The sequence below is a fragment of the Podarcis gaigeae genome, assembly GCF_964106915.1.
Source record: "Podarcis gaigeae genome assembly, chromosome: 17".
NCBI lineage: Eukaryota > Metazoa > Chordata > Lepidosauria > Squamata > Lacertidae > Podarcis > Podarcis gaigeae.
The window spans coordinates 13401888-13419130 of record NC_139694.1 but is presented as its reverse complement, the minus strand read 5'-3'; the positions used below and the strand labels follow the sequence as shown (position 1 = coordinate 13419130).

General features: G+C 43.3%; 1 protein-coding gene and 1 long non-coding RNA gene across 11 annotated transcripts in view; one reads left to right on the top strand and one right to left on the bottom strand.

The window, feature by feature from the left end:
• The window catches only part of LOC310835302, a 489753-nt gene that overhangs the window by 41494 nt on the left and 431016 nt on the right, over window positions 1-17243 (top strand). The gene's annotated exons all lie outside the window — the stretch shown is intronic.
• ZNF462 (zinc finger protein 462) overlaps window positions 1854-17243 on the bottom strand; it is a 166140-nt gene continuing 150750 nt past the window's right edge. For all 10 annotated transcript variants that reach the window (XM_083718122.1, XM_083718125.1, XM_083718120.1 and 7 more), the window contains 4 exons: window positions 15989-16212; window positions 14055-14187; window positions 7304-7418; window positions 1854-4780 (listed from right to left, as the gene is read on the bottom strand). In XM_083718122.1, coding sequence (XP_083574248.1) covers window positions 4567-4780; window positions 7304-7418; window positions 14055-14187; window positions 15989-16212 — 686 coding nt within the window. In that variant the 3' untranslated portion in view covers window positions 1854-4566. The remainder of the gene's footprint in view (window positions 4781-7303; window positions 7419-14054; window positions 14188-15988; window positions 16213-17243) is intronic.

Below are 17243 nucleotides of genomic sequence, written 5' to 3'. Positions count from 1 at the left end.
GCTGTGCTCTGGATGCTGCCAAGAGGGAGTTGGAGTACAGCAACATCTAGAGGACTCAGGGTTCCCCACACCTGCTCTCAAACTTGGGTCTCCAGCTGTTTTTGGACTACAATTCCCATTACTCCTGACCACTGGTTCTGCTAGCTAGGGATGATGGGCCTTGTAGTCCAAAAACAGCTGGAGGGCCAAGTCTGGGAAACACAGCATTAAGAGTGTGGGTGGGGAACCTGTGGCCCACCAGTGCTGCTTGGACTACAGTTCCCATCATGCCTGACCACTGGCTATGGTGTCTGGGGATGATGGGAAATAAGAGCCAGAGAAGATCTGGAGGGTCACAGGTTCACCCACTCCTGTATCAGTGCTGAACTAGGACTTGGGACACCCACTTGGCGGGACGTGGGTGGTGCTGTGGGTTAAACCAGAGCCTAGGAAGGTCGGCAGTTCGAATCCCCACAATGGGGTGGAGTTCCCGTTGCTCGGTCCCTGCTCCTGCCAACCTAGCAGTTTGAAAGCACGTCAAAGTGCAAGTAGATAAATAGGTACCACTTCAGCGGGAAGGTAAACATTTCCGTGCACTGCTCTGGTTCGCCAGGAGTGGCTTAGTCCTGCTGGCCACATGACCCGGAAGCTGTACGCCGGCTCCCTCAGCCAATAAAGCGAGATGAGCGCCGCAAGCCCAGAGTCGGTCACGACTGGACCTAATGGTCAGGGGTCCCTTTACCTAGGACTTGGGAGACCCAACTACAAATCTCCATTCAGCCCTGAGGATCACCAGTTGATCTTGGGCCACTCCCTATAGATCTCCCAGACTCAGGAGGTGGTTGTGAAAGAGGGGGAGACCAGGTGATCCTTGGAGGAAAGATAGTATATAAATACATAAATACATGATTCTGTAAATCAGGGTTACAGCAAAAAAACTCTCCATTTCTGTTTGCAACTGTGGTCTCTGTCCTACACACTTTCCCACCCTGCCGTCTCCTAACTACTTCCGATTCAGCTCAGCGGGAGAGAGCTCAATGGCCATTTCTTCACTGGTTTGTGCATTAGTTTAAGATGTTTCCTACACTTGGGTCTCCAGCTGTTTTTGGAATATAGTTCCAATCATGCCCAGCCTGCTGGCTAGGGATGAGATGGGAGTTGTAGTCTAAAACAGCTGAAGGCCCAAGTTGGGGGAAACCTTGGTTTAAGGGTCATTTTATCTATCGCCCTTAACCTGTTTTGAGGTCTTGCAAGGGGAATAGGATTGTTTTAAAAAGGAAACGACCCCCTTTTGGCCAAGAAGGTGGAAGCACGGCCCTACCATTGGGCAAAGTGAGGCAACTACCTCAGGAAGATTGTGAAGTGCAGTATTCCCCTAGAATAACCTGTGACCCTGAGGTCCTAGGGATGAAGCAACATTCAACCATCAGCCTAGACACCTACAATATGTGGAATGGGCAGGGGGAGAGAGCATCATGTCCTTTGTCTCAGGCGGCAAAACGTCATGGGTTGGCCTTGGATCAAAGCATTCCTTCCCATGCCCATCTTGTGACAGTTTCCTTTACTTTGGACAACTTTTCAGCAATTAACTGCCAATACAGTGGTACCTTGGGTTAAGTACTTAATTCGTTCCGGAGGTCTGTTCTTAACCTGAAACTGTTCTTAACCTGAAGCACCACTTTAGCTAATGGGGCCTCCTGCTGCTGCCGTGCCGCTGGAGCACGATTTCTGTTCTCATCCTGAAGCAAAGTTCTTAACCTGAAGCACTATTTCTGGGTTAGTGGAGTCTGTAACCTGAAGCGTATGTAACCCGAGGTACCACTGTAACTGTAACTTGGGTGTTAAAGTTAATTTAGATTGAACCATACATACACTCGCTTTTGAAAAGTCTTTATTTGTTTTCTTTTGCCTTAAAAAAAGTTATCAGTGCAACATTTCAGAACTTCCACTCCTTGTACCACCAAACACTGAGCAGTAGTTAATTGTAATTAGGAAATACTGAGTTCTGAAGCCAGTGGGTTATCATTTCGCTATTTATTTCCTTCTGTCAAACTCTGAAAAAGTCCTCTGTATAAATTAAACAAATGAAAAAAAAATGTTATTCTCAATCCTAGGTCATCATTACAGCCAACAGAATTATAATAATGCATCTAAAATGTGTGTCCACAATATATCAAGGTATACATTTGGGAAGGGAGGGGGGGGGAACACAAGAAAAAAATATGACATTCTAGACTTGTTAAAAAGGATAATGGTCCCATATATTTATTAACAGGTTAGCAAAAAACAAAACAAAACAAATCCAATGGATTACAATATTTACATGTTATTTGAAAAATAAAGTAGTGATAAAAGCATGTCACAATCATTTTTTATTTTTTTTCATCTTTTTCATTTTTGGTAACCATTACAAAACACCCAATCCAGGTATGGAACTGTTTAAATACATTTGAAATGAGGCCAATTAAAAAGAAAACATTCAGACACAAAATGTGTATTTATACTTGTCCTTCCAATGTGTTTTCCACATGACTCTCCCTCCCTCCAAATAAAAAGTAGAAAACAAAAATAAAAATCCCACCCCACAAAGTATGAATCCTCAAAATCAAAACACCATGCTTTTTGAGTAGCACTTATTCCACAAATGCAACAGTATTATTCTTTTCTTCCACCATCAATTTGATGAGAAGTTCTGTTGGATACTGACTTCTCAGCAACTTCCTGTCTCCCAACCCCCCTAACCCCATCCCATACCCCCCCCCCCGGTTTAAAAAAGCGCCAAACAAAAAATGAAAAAAGAAAAAGAGAACCAAAACAACCCAAAGAGACACATGCATTTCTAAAACTAGGTTTCAGTCAAGTACTTTCTACTTTTTGGATAGAAACCCATTTGTTCACAATCAGACCATCACCCGTGGGTCCCGAGCTTGTGTTCTCACGTTCACACAAGACTTTTTTTGCATGAATAAGGAACACAATCTCCATCTCCACGTGTGCAAATTCCTATTTACGCTACGCTGTTTTTGTCTCATGCGAAGAGCTAACGGGAGGCGATACCATTACGTTTATAGACTCTTGCCTTGAAATCCACCAAGAGATCTCCAGGCCCCCCAACAGTACAGAAATTGGTCACCTCAAGCTTTCAAAATGACGTGTTTTTCAACCAGCTCCCCCCTCCTCCCCCCAAAACGAGACACGCCACATCCCCCCCCCCAAAAAAAAGAATAAGGAAAAAAGGAAAAAGGCAACCGTTCTTAATAACCAAAATAATAACCAGTGAGAGATGCTCAATTTGACAAGCAACAGAATGATTATGAGGACCCGTCTGATTGGTCCACAACCTGCATAGCTGTGCTGTAAGTTTGGTTCTTTAGTTTAACGGGGTTATTTTTTTTTCGTTTCTGTCTTTTTTTTTTAAAAAAAAGAAAACATTACTTCTCTGCTAATTCCATATGTTAAAAACTAAAAAAAAAAAGGGGGGGAGAAACACAATTCTATTCACAATAACTAATATTCCTTCCCAACGCCATCTCTTGGGTGGGTGGGTGGACCAGGGTGGGGGGGAATACCATTACTTTACATGGGGAAAGAAAAAACCCTTAATTGTGCTGTATTTGCAATCCCTCAGGCTGAGCAGACATAGAACATCGGGCAAAACAAGAACGGCACAGAGTCAAGTCACATGACTTTGAAATAATAGCTGAACGCTAACAGCTTACCTGGAATAAAAGATGACAAGTCACAGACAGGTATCTAGAACTCTCTCTCTCTCTCTCTCTTTTGTATTTTTTTTATACTAAAATAATTAAAAAAATCACAGTATTTTAAGAAATAAAACCCCCACAGGGATTTTGAGCACAATTTTGTTTTCCATTCTTTTAAAACTTTGTGGTTGTGTTTTTTTTCCCTTCCATTCACCATCTTGCCCATCAGTCTCTCTCTCTCTCTCGCTTTCTCTCTCTACATTTAACCACAATGACAACAGGTAGTACAGACAATTGCAGAGATTTGTATTTTTTTTTTTTATTTCCCTTGGTTAATTCTGAGGTACTAGGAAACAGGTGACTGTTTTAAGCAGTTCTTTCTTTCTTTCTTTCTTTCTTTCTTTCTTTCTTTCTTTCTTTAGCAAGTCAGTCAGTCTGGAAAAAGCATAATATGTTTATTAAAACTAGAAAAAAAGGCGCCCACATTTGTGCGCCGAAAAGTTGTCCTCTACATCTTCCATCCTCATGACGCTTCTTCCATCCTCGAAACAATCCAAAGTCTCCAGGGAAAAGCACACGGCGGCATAACGCGAGGAATATTTGGGAGTTTGCTCCTCAAGTTCAAACAAACATAAACTTCCCATTGTCAAGATCCAGAAGAGTTGCAGAGATGGTACTGGAGCCACATAGTCCGTCATCCTCAATTAAATAAAATTAATATATGTACACACACACACGCACACACGCACACAGGTACCAGTGCTTTGAAAATAGATCATTCAGTCCTAAAAGCAGCTTTGATTCTTCCTCGCCCCCCTTCCCCAACCCCACCCCGTCCCATCCATCACTGTTCAAGTAGGTTGTTTGAAATCACACCAGGTGCTCATTCGCTTTTGGCCTCTGCGTCCTCTTGGAGTGATTTATCAGCAGCAGCAGCAGCAACAATACAGACAGCAGTTTCGTTCTTGTGGGAAAAGTCCACCACGATTTCCGCGCTGCTTTCCATCTCTTCTGCCAGTGGTACCGTAACATTCTCCTCCACCTCCTCTTTCAGCTGGCTATCTTCAACAATCGCCCGCTTGGTTTCATTCACAGCCCTAGAAATTCAGAAAACGGAAGGTGAGGCCATTTTGGACACGCATTCTACGTAAGCTAATTTGTCAGCGCCGAAATGATATTGAGCGTCAGAACAACTTGGCCACAATAGAAACTTTTGACTATTTTCCACCTTCCCATTTCAACTCTCTGGCACCCTATCTGCATAACCTAGCAATTCTAAAATATAGGTGAGCTTTTACTCTCGCAAGATTGAATGTACTGCCCTCAGCTGTTTTTGAGGGATGATTGCAACAGATTCCACACAAAAAACACTTATGTCCCTGTGGAGATGGCAGTGCCGAATCGGTGGCGCATACCCTTCTGGCTTGCACTCTTTACAAAGACTTGAGGAATGAGATTATCACCCCTCTTTTATTATCCATTCCAGGTTGCCCAACCACTGCCACAGTGTCCTTTCTCTTGGCAGGTCAAGATGAGCAGGTGACAGCAAAGGTTGCCAGGTTTTTAGCTGGGGCAATCAGAGTAAGATCCACTATTTGACTATTGATTCAAAACCCTAAAATGTATTTTATATAACTGACTTTTTATTTCTATACTTTGTGTATTGTATTGTATTTTATGGCTATGGCTGACGCAAATAAAGATTCATTCATTCATTCATTCTACCTAAGCCATTCCCCCCCAAGTGGCGGTGGCTGACGAAAGGAAGCCATTTTATCCGAAAATAAACCAATGGGTCTTTGCCATAGTTCCCTGGCCCTGCCTTGAGCCAACACAAACAGCCCGATACTCCTTCTGATGTTTTCCGCATGGTCTCTTAAAGTGGTGTGTTGGCAAAACTACCCTCTTTCGGAAGGGGACAGAATAGCAGTGGCAGCGTAATTGGCTAAAAGTATCCTGAACGAATTCGGATTGATCCATTGGCATCCATTGGAGGAAAACGGAAGGGCAGTGGTATTTTGAAATGCTCGCAAGGTTGAACTTTATACGCACAGAAACGGAAAGACAGAGAGACTCCAACTAAGGAAGGATGGCTTACAAAAACTGATGGGACTATGCAGAAATGGCAAAACTGGCTGCTAAAATAAGAGGACAAAATGGCAGTATCTTCCTAGAAGAATGGAGGCCATTGGTGCATCACCTATTGAACTATCATTCTTATAGGAAATCACCCACAGGATTTGAGATGTGAACGACGGAAGAATGTAGAGAAAGAAATTTGGAAGCTTAGACAATAAATATAAATGTATTTTAATGCATCTGCTATTGGGGGAATTAAAAGGGGGGGGGGGACCAGGGAAGAAGGGTCGGGAAGTCAAGAAGAAAACGTGTAACCAAAATAATAATAAATGATTGGTGCTATGTAATAATTTGGAAAAAATCATAAAAATCATAAAATAGAAAGAAATGCTTGCAGTTTATTGGTTGTGGGCATTGTTCCAGAATGAACCATTTTTATGCAAAACTGCAGCAAATTACTGTTCTGATTGGCTATTTATTTATTTAATTAATTAACCCCTATACTGCCCTTTATCTGTGGATCACAGGGCGGTTTACAACATAAAAACCGGTAACACAGTAACAAACAAAAACAATACCCCCACCCAGTTTAAAAGGCCATAGATTATTTAATTGGCCAACCAAAGAAGACTGCTTAATGTTTGACTGGATCATTGACATTGTATATCCATTGAATTCTTCTTTTGTGATTAGGCTACCTGGGGATGGTTTGTTATTAAGTTTAAAAACAAGCTGAGGAGGAGGAGGAGGAGGAAGAGGAGGAGGAGGAGGAAGAAAGAAGGAGGAAGCTACCTGGAGAATCAGAGGGCCTTGTCACCCTGACTAAACACTATTTTTCTATATTATTATTATTATTATTTAAATTTAAATTTATCAACAACTTGCAACCAAACAGACAGACACTAAAACCAAGAAGAAAGAGAAATTTATTAAAAACATCCTGCCCCCTTCTAATGCTGATGCCAAGCAAGTCTCCCTGGGGAGACCATTCCACAGACATGAAGCCACTGCAGAAAAGGTCCTGTTTTCATGTTACGCCCTCCGGACCTCTCACAGAGGCGGCACATCAAAAAGGGCCTCCAATGATAGTTGCAGGGTCCCAGTTGGCTGACGACATGGGATGAAGTGGGTTCCAAATCATGAAAGTTTATGCCACAGCCAATTTGTTAAGCTTTAAGGGAAGGATGGGGAAACTTTAGCTCTTCTGTTGTTAAGACTCCAACTCCCGACAGCCACCAAGTTAGGCTGGGAGAGAGACCCGTGTCAAAAACCCAGGAGAGGTTCTGTCAGTCAGTGTAGAAAACACTGAACTAGATGGACCAGCAGGCCGGCTTAGAATCACAGAATTGTAGAGTTGGAAAGGACCTTGAGGATTGTCTAGTCCAACTCCCTGCAATGCAAGAATATGCAGTTGTCCCATAAGGGGATTGAACCCACAACCTTGGCATTATCAGCACAGCGCTCTAACTGACCGAGCTATCCAGGCACCTTCCTTTGTGCCAACCAATGTGTTCAAAGCAGAGAGGCTTCGACCAACTTACATGCCGTGCCTCAGCACGTGCCGTTCCCACTCTGAGCCCTCTGCAAACGTCCGGCCACAAAATTCACAGGGGAAACGTTTTTCTGGTGGTCCATTCTCTGAGAACCTCATGGACCCTGGAAGAAAACAATACATATGTTAAGCGCATGTAAGAGTCCTCCCATTTCTCTGAAGGAAGCAGAAAACGAAGTTTCTCTTGAAGCCCAAGGGAATGTAAACAAGACCTCTTAAAAAAGGAATCTGAGATGAGAATGTCAGTATCCTAGACGTACCCTAAGGCATGTGCAAATTTGGATTGAGTAAGGAAGATCAACACTGCTCATGAAGTGGCCAAACTAAGAAATAATAACATTTGACTAAAAGATTCTGCTTCATGTGAAAACTTTCAGATTTATTCCCCCTCCCCACACCTAATGCAACTGATTAGTTACCATATTTTTTGCTCTGTAAGACTCACCTTTTCCCTCCTAAAAAGTAAGGGGAAATGTGTGCGCATCTTATGGAGCGAATGCAAGCTGCGCAGCTATCCCAGAAGCCAGAACAGCAAGAGGGATTGCTGCTTTCACTCTGCAGCGATCCCTCTTGCTGTTCTGGCTTCTGAGATTCAGAATATTTTTTCCCCCTTGTTTTCCTCCTCCAAAAACTAGGTGCGTCTTGTGGTCTGGTGCATCTTATAGAGCAAAAAATACGGTATTCATCTCTTATTTTCACCTTCATTGTAAATTACCTTTCTCTTTAACGCCCTTTAAAACAATTCTAGGTGCAAGGGCAAGATGTCAATTCCAGAGTTGAACTGCTTTAACTGTTACATGCTTATCCCCAGGAAGCCCTTTGGTTATGTAAGGAGACTAAAGATCTCTTAACACAGAATTCTCAGCACCCTGAGAATGGCGTTGAACGTAACAGTGACGTGAAGTGTACAGGAAATGCAAGTGTTCGGCACCCCTTGTTCCTTTGCCTCGCTGTCTTGTACAGAACAGATCATTTTCCACCAGAAAGCTAATGCAGAGCTGAGAAAAAACAATTTCACCTCAAACAGAGATCTAGAGAATATGAGATACAGGCATTTCCCAAAAAATCTCTTCACGCTGTTATAATGTCTGAACAAAAAAAATCCTTCCAGTAGCACCTTAAAGACCAACTAAGTTAGTTCTTGGTATGAGCTTTCGTGTGCATGCACACTTCTTCAGATACGTGTGCATGCACACGAAAGCTCATACCAAGAACTAACTTAGTTGGTCTTTAAGGTGCTACTGGAAGGATTTTTTTTTGTTTTGACTATGGCAGACCAACACGGCTACCTATCTGTAACTGGAATAATGTCTGAAGCAGCTCTCACAAAAGTTTTGTTTTTTCCATGGGTTCTTTGGGGGTTAGAATTAGTAAAAAGTGTAGTCTTAGAACTGGGTTTAACCTTCTCTTCCCCACCCACCAAAGGCGTCTTGTGAAAATATAGACAACAGGCAATCTGAAAGGAAGGAGCAGCTTGCCAGCATTAGCTGCCCTGCTCACCAGACATTTACAATGCAGTCCAAACTCACTGAAACAAACATACGTTTTGCCACCGGCTCCAATCAGACATGGAAGGCAGCCATTCCTCCTATACAAAGGACGCCCCTTGTATAGGGTAAGACCCAACAAAGTGTTTTATTTAGTCTGGGTATGCCGTGCCAATCACAACTGGAGGCATGATCCAGCCAAAGCTTGAACACTCCAAGTCTCGTTGATTTTCCGCCGGAAAGAACAAATAATGTGCTCAGATCAATGCGACTGAGAAAAACGCTTAAGCTCTGGCTGGATCATGCCCCGCCAAATATAATTGAGAACTCCTGACACCTTGAAGGCACAGTAGACATTCCACACGGCTGAGACGCAGGCCCCCTGTGTGAACAAAAGCGACCAGGCCACCAAACAAAAGATGAAACGTTTTCTCACAAAATTAAGATGATCGCCACACAGGCCATTAAAAATAATTGCTTGGACTATCTCGCTTGATTCTTTTCACTGAAAATGAGATGGCGCCATCTGCTCCAAGCATTAATTCTTTAGTGGGGATTATCTTGAGCAAGAAAACAACAGAATGCCAATGCCTTTGCCTTCCCGGAGTCCTCTCAAAGTACATAATGAAAGAAATGGGGATTTTGCTTCATTTACCGCTGATCTCTGCTTGCCTCATTTCCACGTTTTATTATAATGTACACAGCTTATGAGCTAACTTAAGCTACTGAAAATCTCTCTCACACACATACACACAAGAGCCTGCCCTTATTTCTCTGGGCAGTTTCAGTGCAAAGAGGAGATATTGTCACTTTCTTCTCAAAAGCTTTTTCTCATGCATTGATTGTTAAAACCATCTATCAAGGAGTGTATGTTACTTTAGTTGTTTTTTTTTTGGGGGGGGTTGTCCTCTTGATGTTAAAAGCATCTTTTGCAGAATGCTGATCTTTATCCACATAAGTATCTCACAGTTTGGTCCTCAAACAGAATAAATTTACCACAACGTGAGGAAGGAAAAGGAGGGGAACTGTCTTCAGTTTTAATGAAAATCTGGTGCTGAAAATGAATTCATTCCAAGTGGGAATATTTGCATACATTTACTCTAATAAGCATGTATTAGACAATTGGCATAATTTGCCTTTCTTTGTCTTACTCTCTCCCTAATCCTGAATTTGGTTGTAGTGGGGGTCAGGTGTGAAAGAGCAACTGAAAATGTTAGTGGAAACAAATAGGCATGGTTACAGCCTTTAGAGGATTGGAGTTCAACATTTCCCCCTCATCTGGTGGTTTAAGACTTTTCTTGTTGAAAATGTTGGGATGCAACACAACTTGCACTGTAGGCTGACATATCTGCATGGGAAGGGTAGATAGAGAGGAGCCAAGAGTTTTCCTAGACTGTCTTTCTTGTGCCAACTACTGATCTTCTTTCAGTGTTAGACTGATACTCTCAAGACTGCTGACCTCATTTCCTACTTCCTTCTTCCGCATCCTTAACCTTGGGAGAGGAGACCTCTCTCCTGCTGAGAACAACCAGGAGGCACAACTCTTTGTATCTCCACCTCTGTTAGATAGAACCAGGATCTTTCATACGAAGTATGCATTTCCTTTAATAAACTTAGCTTTCTTATTTTGCAAACTCAAGAGTCTCAATGTAATTATATCCAGTGTAAAGTGTGCTTCTCCAACAGTGTTTCAGTGGTCAGCTGAACTTCCAAGCTATGTATTATTAACTCCAAACACCAACAGTTTGGATGCCTCTTGGGTCCCTCAAAGACTTCTGACAGGCCTTCTGCTGTCACCCTGGTCCAGCAACCCCACTGACTCTTAGCTGCACAGCTCTCTCAAAGGCTGCTGCTTGTGACACACACTCTTCCCGATACAACTTCTTAGCGCCAGCCACTGATTTTAGCTCTGGGCTTCTCATAGGCCTTCCAAGCCATTAAGCCTCAATGTCCTCTGCCTGGCTCCAGCTTCCAGCTCTTCCTTCTTCTGCCCTCTTCTTCAACATACTCTCTGACACAGTAAAGCTCCACTTGACACACGACTGATGGAATCTCCTCTGACTTCTGGAGTTTGAGACCAGCCTTTTATTTCCAAACAGGGTCTCTCTCCAGCCAGTCACTTCAAATGTTGGCGGAATCCCCTCTACCCATTCCTCAGGCCATGTTGACTCTTGTCCAACAGGATGAGGCAAATGCCCATGGATTCACCACTAGAACTCACCAGTTTTCATTGCATTGTGTCTGTATATATATTATTGAAGCATCAATGCTAGAACTACATTTTGACAGAATGCAACTGCCATTTAAACAGCCCAGCCACCTTTGTCCCAATTCTCATACCCAGCCCAGTTGTCGGAAACAGATAAACATTTTTGCAGTAACACTGAGACAAGCTAATAATAATAATAATAATAATAATAATAATAATAATAATAATAATTTTCTATTTATACCCCGCCCTCCCCAGCCAAGGCCGGGCTCAGAGCGGCTTACAAGCAATAATAAAAACAAGTTAAATGATTACAACTTAAAAACAAAATTAAAAATACAACATTAAAATATTGAAACATTAAAATATTAAAATGTAGTCTCATCGTGATGCTGTTAAGGTACTACACTCAATATGCCAGCAAATTTGGAAAACTCAGCAGTGGCCAGAGGATTGGAGAAGATCAGTCTACATCCCAATCCCCAAGAAGGGCAGTGCCAAAGAATGCTGCAACTACCGCACAATTGCACTCATTTCACACGTTAGCAAGGTTATGCTTAAAATTCTACAAGACAGGCTTATGTGGACCGAGAACTCCCAGAAGTGCAAGCTGGATTTCAAAGGGGCAGAGGAACCAGAGACCAAATTGCAAACATGCACTGGATTATGGAGAAAGCTAGAGAGTTCCAGAAAGACATCTACTTCTGCTTCATTGACTATGCAAAAGCCTTTGACTGTGTCGACCACAGCAAACTATGGCAAGTTCTTAAAGAAGTGGGAGTGCCTGATCACCTCATCTGTCTCCTGAGAAATCTCTATGTGGGACAAGAAGCTACAGTTAGAACTGGATATGGAAAAACTGATTGGTTCAAAATTGGGAAAGGAGTACGGCAAGGCTGTATATTGTCTCCCTGCTTATTTAACTTATATGAAGAATTTATCATGCGAAAGGCTGGGCTGGATGAATCCCTAGCTGGAATTAAGATCACCGGAAGAAATATCAACAACCTCAGATATGCAGATGACACAACATTGATGGCAGAAAGTGAGGAGGAATTAAAGAACCTCTTAATGAAGGTGAAAGAGGAGAGCACAAAATATGGTCTGAAGCTCAACATCAAAAAAACGAAGATCATGGCCACTGGTCCCATTACCTCCTGGCAAATAGAGGGGGAAGAAATGGAGGCAGTGAGAGATTTTACTTTCTTGGGCTCCATGATCACTGCAGGTGGTGACAGCAGTCACGAAATTAAAAGACACCTGCTTCTTGGGAGAAAGGCGATGACAGACTTAGACAGCATCTTAAAAAGCAGAGACATCACCTTGCCAACAAATGTCTGTATAGTTAAAGCTATGGTTTTCCCAGTAGTGATGTACGGAAGCGAGAGCTGGACCATAAAGAAGGCTGATCGGCGAAGAATTGATGCTTTTGAATTATGGTGCTGGAGGAGACTCTTGAGAGTCCCATGGACTGCAAGAAGATCAAACACATCCATTCTTAAGGAAATCAGCCCTGAGTGGTCACTGGAAGGACAGATCCTGAAGCTGAGACTCCAATACTTTGGCCACCTCATGAGAAGAGAAGACTCCCTGGAAAAGACCCTGATGTTGGGAAAGATTGAGGGCACAAGAAGAAGGGGACGACAGAGGATGAGATGGTTGGACAGTGTTCTCGAAGCCACAAACATGAGTCTGGCCAAACTGCGGGAGGCGGTGGAAGACAGGAGTGCCTGGCGTGCTCTGGTCCAGGAGGTCACGAAGAGTTGGACACGACTAAACGATTAAACAACAGCCTCATTGCAGGAGGAGAAAGAAAAGAAAAAAGAAGGAGAGAGAGGGAATCAAATTGGCTCCAAGCCAAAGGCCAGGCGGAACAACTCTGTCTTACAGGCCCTGCGGAAAGAAATCAGATCAGGGCCCTGGTCTCATGAGGCAGAGCGTTCCACCAGACTGGAGCCAGAGTTGAAAAGGCCCTGGCTCTGGTTGAAGCCAATCTAACTTCCTTAGAGCCCGGGACCACTAGGGTGTTGATATTTATGGACCTTGAGGCTCTCCGTGGGGCATACCGGGAGAGGCGGTCCCGTAGGTACAAGGGTCCTAGGCCGTGAAGGGCTTTAAAGGTCAAAAGCAGCACCTTTTGATAAATGATGGATGCCTGGCTGTGCTGGTGCTTAGATAGTTGGTGCTAGCACTGCAGTACAAATATACAATTATATATTGTATACAACTTTTTGGTTGTGCATTAGCCATGATCTAGCCATCCTCATATTAGTTGAAAATATGAATTAGGTGAAGAGATTATGAACTTAAACTATAATAAAGGTGAATGATCGACTATTCATTTCATATGGACATTGCAAAAAAGCACCCCCAAACCACTCAACAGCTATTATGAACTTTTTGCTTGTGCACCAATTGTTTCTCCATTATCTAGCAGCTGATTGAATATTTCCTGGAGACAAGGAGTGGCCATTCTAAAGCATCCAGGAAATACAGTGGCTAGACAATGACCTGGTTCACATATAACACTAAGCCATGGCTTGCTTAATCTGTGGTTTAAGAAACAAGGCAAACCTGAGTTGTCCCGTGGATAATCAAATAACCCATGACTTGGTTCTCCAAAGCTTTGTTTCTTTTCCAGCTGGCAGTGCCTTTTGCCTTTGCAACTTAGGGTGCTCCTGGAGCGCAGTGGCCAAACAAATCATGGTTAAAGAAGGGCATGCATGTCAAGTCAACATTACAACAAACCAAGGTTTACAGGCCATCCACAAGTCATGCCTTCGGACCATGGTTTGCTAGATGTGAACAAACCATAGTTAAGCCTTTGGGCACAGTTTGCACATAACCCAAAGTAATGATCCAATAAGCTTATGCTTAGTGTTATATGTGAACCAGACCAATCTCTCTCTCTCCCTCTCTCTCCTTTAGCATTGGTGTGTCCTGGTTCATGAGGGGAAATGCAGGTGAGATAAAAAATGTTGCTTTTTGAGGGTAGCCAGTCCCAGCAATGTGCTTGATATCAGAGACAAGACAATTATACTAACCTCTCGCTTCACTCTTGGGGCTCATCTCCTCTTCCTTCTCTTCCTCATCGCTGCTGGAACTCTCCTCTTTTTCCTTCATTTGTTCCAACTGATCTAAGTTAACCCGTCCAACCAACTCAAAATTGCGACTCACCTTTGGGGGAAGAAAACAATGTCGCGTAATCTCATCTATTACGCTTTCCTGGTCTACACTCTGTGCATGCCTCGGATTTCCCCATATACCAACATTCTTTCACACAACAGGGGCTCTCAAAATGTTCTGACAATAAATAATTTCCATGTGAGCAAAGCATTGGTTAGAGACATACCAAAGAGAGATGGCTTTTTGCTGTCAGGGCTCACTTTGGTCTCTCGTCTTCGGAGATGGTGGCAAGCCCACAAGCACCCAAAAGCAAACAAGGGCTGGAAGGGGCACTACCAAAAGCCACGTAAGGAGAAGAGGTAGAAGGAGGAACCCATTGATTTGAGTTCTGTAGGGCAGAGCAAGAATGGGGCATGTGCCTTGGCATTCCTTCTCCAGCAGGGAAGAAGGGCTCAATGACACGCTTACATCTTCCCAGAAGTGATTTTTAAAATGCATCTATACTGCGCATGATGAAGAGGATTCCTGGGTGGTGACTCCTATTTATGACTCCCATCCCGATATGACTGTAGCCTAGCATTGTGTTGGTGGCTAGCTGCTCCCGCAGTCATAAAGGGAGAGATCTTGCAAGTTTTGGATTCTTTACACCTGTGGGATAATGCTAGCTCTCGAAAAAGGGCAGGAGGGCAGCAGGAGTTATAGTGAAGAGAAGCAGGGGAGGGCATCCTTAAGCATGGTTAGCCATCCGAAAAGGATCAATTGGTGGAGAATGGGAGAAGGGGTAGGTAAAAGTAAAGGGCCCCTGGATGGTTAAGCCCAGTCAAAGGCGACTATGGGGTACAGTACTCATCTCTGCTTTCAGGCCAAGGGAGCTGGCATTTCTCTGCAGTTTTTAGGGTCATGTGGCCAGCATGACTAAACCGCTTCTGGCACAACGGGACACCATGACGAGTGCCGGATCACATGGAAATGCTGTTTCCTTTCCTGCCACAGTGCTACCTATTTATCTACTTGCGCTGGTATGCTTTTGAACTGCTAGGTTGGCAGGAGCTGGGACAGAGCAACAGGAGCTCACCCCATAGTGGGGATTCGAACCACCGATCTTCCAATCGGCAAGGCCAAGAAGCTCAGTGGTTTAGACCACAGTGCCACCTGCTCCCTGTCAATTGGCGGTGGGTGGAAGAAGAGGTAAAGCACAACTCCTTGCGACTCCCCAAACTTTTTAAATGAGCAGTGTGCATGCTGTTAATTTGATACTATTTCATCACAGCAGAGCCACACATGAATAAGGTACATATTCAGCCAATTGCAAAATAGCTTCTGCATCAATTCATGTACGTATTCTCACATTAATAACTGCTGTATCGTCAGTGGAAACGCTTTGCCACAGACACGCAAGCTAATTGTTTGCTCTCTAGCCAAATTGTTGTGAATCCTTTGGGTTAGGTGTGTGCTGAGAGAACACTATTAAAATAAGCTTGAGCTAGGGCGGTGAAAATGTAATGCCATCCATCTCAAACTGCGGAAAATGGAAGAACCACAACAACGCATGCATTACTGAAGGTGTTGTAGGTCCACAAACCGGAATGGAAAACTGGAGGAGGAGGGGAATAGAGTAGAATGGCTGGAACCCTGAATGAGAGTATATTGCTGCAAGTTCCACTTGCAATGGCTGATAACTACGGACAGATTTGTCTTATCAAGAAGCTAGCGGTCAGCACTGTTTCCTACAGCAGTGAAGAGCACAATTGTGTTGCGGAAACATTTCTTTAAGAAGGTGTTGGACCACCTGTTGCTGTGTCTGCTGCATAGCATGTTTACCCATGGGCGCAGATGGCGCCCAAAAACTCACCTTATGCTCATCTCGAAGGTGAACGTCCAGTTCGTCCGTGTGCTTGGTCTCATAGTAGCAGAGTTGGCATTTGTAAGGTCTCAGCTCATTGTGCTTCTCTATGTGCTGCTGTAGGCTTTCGTCACTGGAGCACGTGAAGGTACACTTGTCACAGCGGAAAACGATTCCCTGCAAATATTTGGACAGCTTGGAACGGCACACTTCTATGGGAACCACTCGCTCTTCTAGTGGGGCGAAAAGAAATGGTAGAAGTTCTATTACTAAGTTTTCTCTGGTTCCCTTAAGGCAACTCACATACAGCCCCTTCATCACCATTCTGCCATTTCCCCAAAATTTAATTTCAAACCCCTCAATTTGTTTCTCTGGCGCTTTTGATATGGACTTCTGCAAATGAATCAGAAGAATCTTTATTTGCACCAGCCACTGGCCATAACAATAAAATAAAATAAAAGGTAGATAGAGGTAAAAACTTAAACTATACAAAATACATTTTGGAGCTCTACATCAATAGTTCTTCTCATTTCATTTTCATCATGAACCATGTCAAACAGGGACACTGTTCTTATCTGCAAGTGTACTTAAGTTATTTAACTTTAACTTGTTCCTGAGACTTACAGCTGATAGAACTGTGAATATCACATTAAAATAACACCAACAGTCCCCTCCCCGCCCCCCCAAGCTTAACCTTAATCACCAAAAGCCAGTTTGGTTTGTTTGTTTTTTATTCCACAATGTTTATATACCACTTGACTATAATAAAAGCTGAAAGCAGTTCTAAAATATGTAAAAAAACAAAAACAACCTAAAACAATCAGTAAGAAACAGGAAAAAACTATTTAAAACATTCAAAAAAACAACTAAACTAAACTAAAAAGTTTGGCAAGTTTGTGGAGGTTGGATGTGGTTCCATAATTTGGGGTGGGGGGGTGAGGGGAGAAGGTGGTATAAGACAAAAAAAGGATTAACTGGTAAACGTAGCATGACTTGAAAGTTTTTTCAAAATATAGTCTGCCCACAAGGTCTGAGGGACAGTGGACCCTGCTGAAAGTCTACTGACCCCTGATGTCTAACCAACTGAGCCAAGGCCAGAATGCATGCTGGCTCAAAGCACACAATCCTTGACTTACCCACTCCCCCCTGGGCAAAGAACTAACTGTGATTCAGGGCACCACAGTTATGGGCCTCGCCATGCAGCATGCGACCAGCATGATGTGTTTTCTATGCAGGGCTAAGGAGCGGCGCATGCACTTACTCC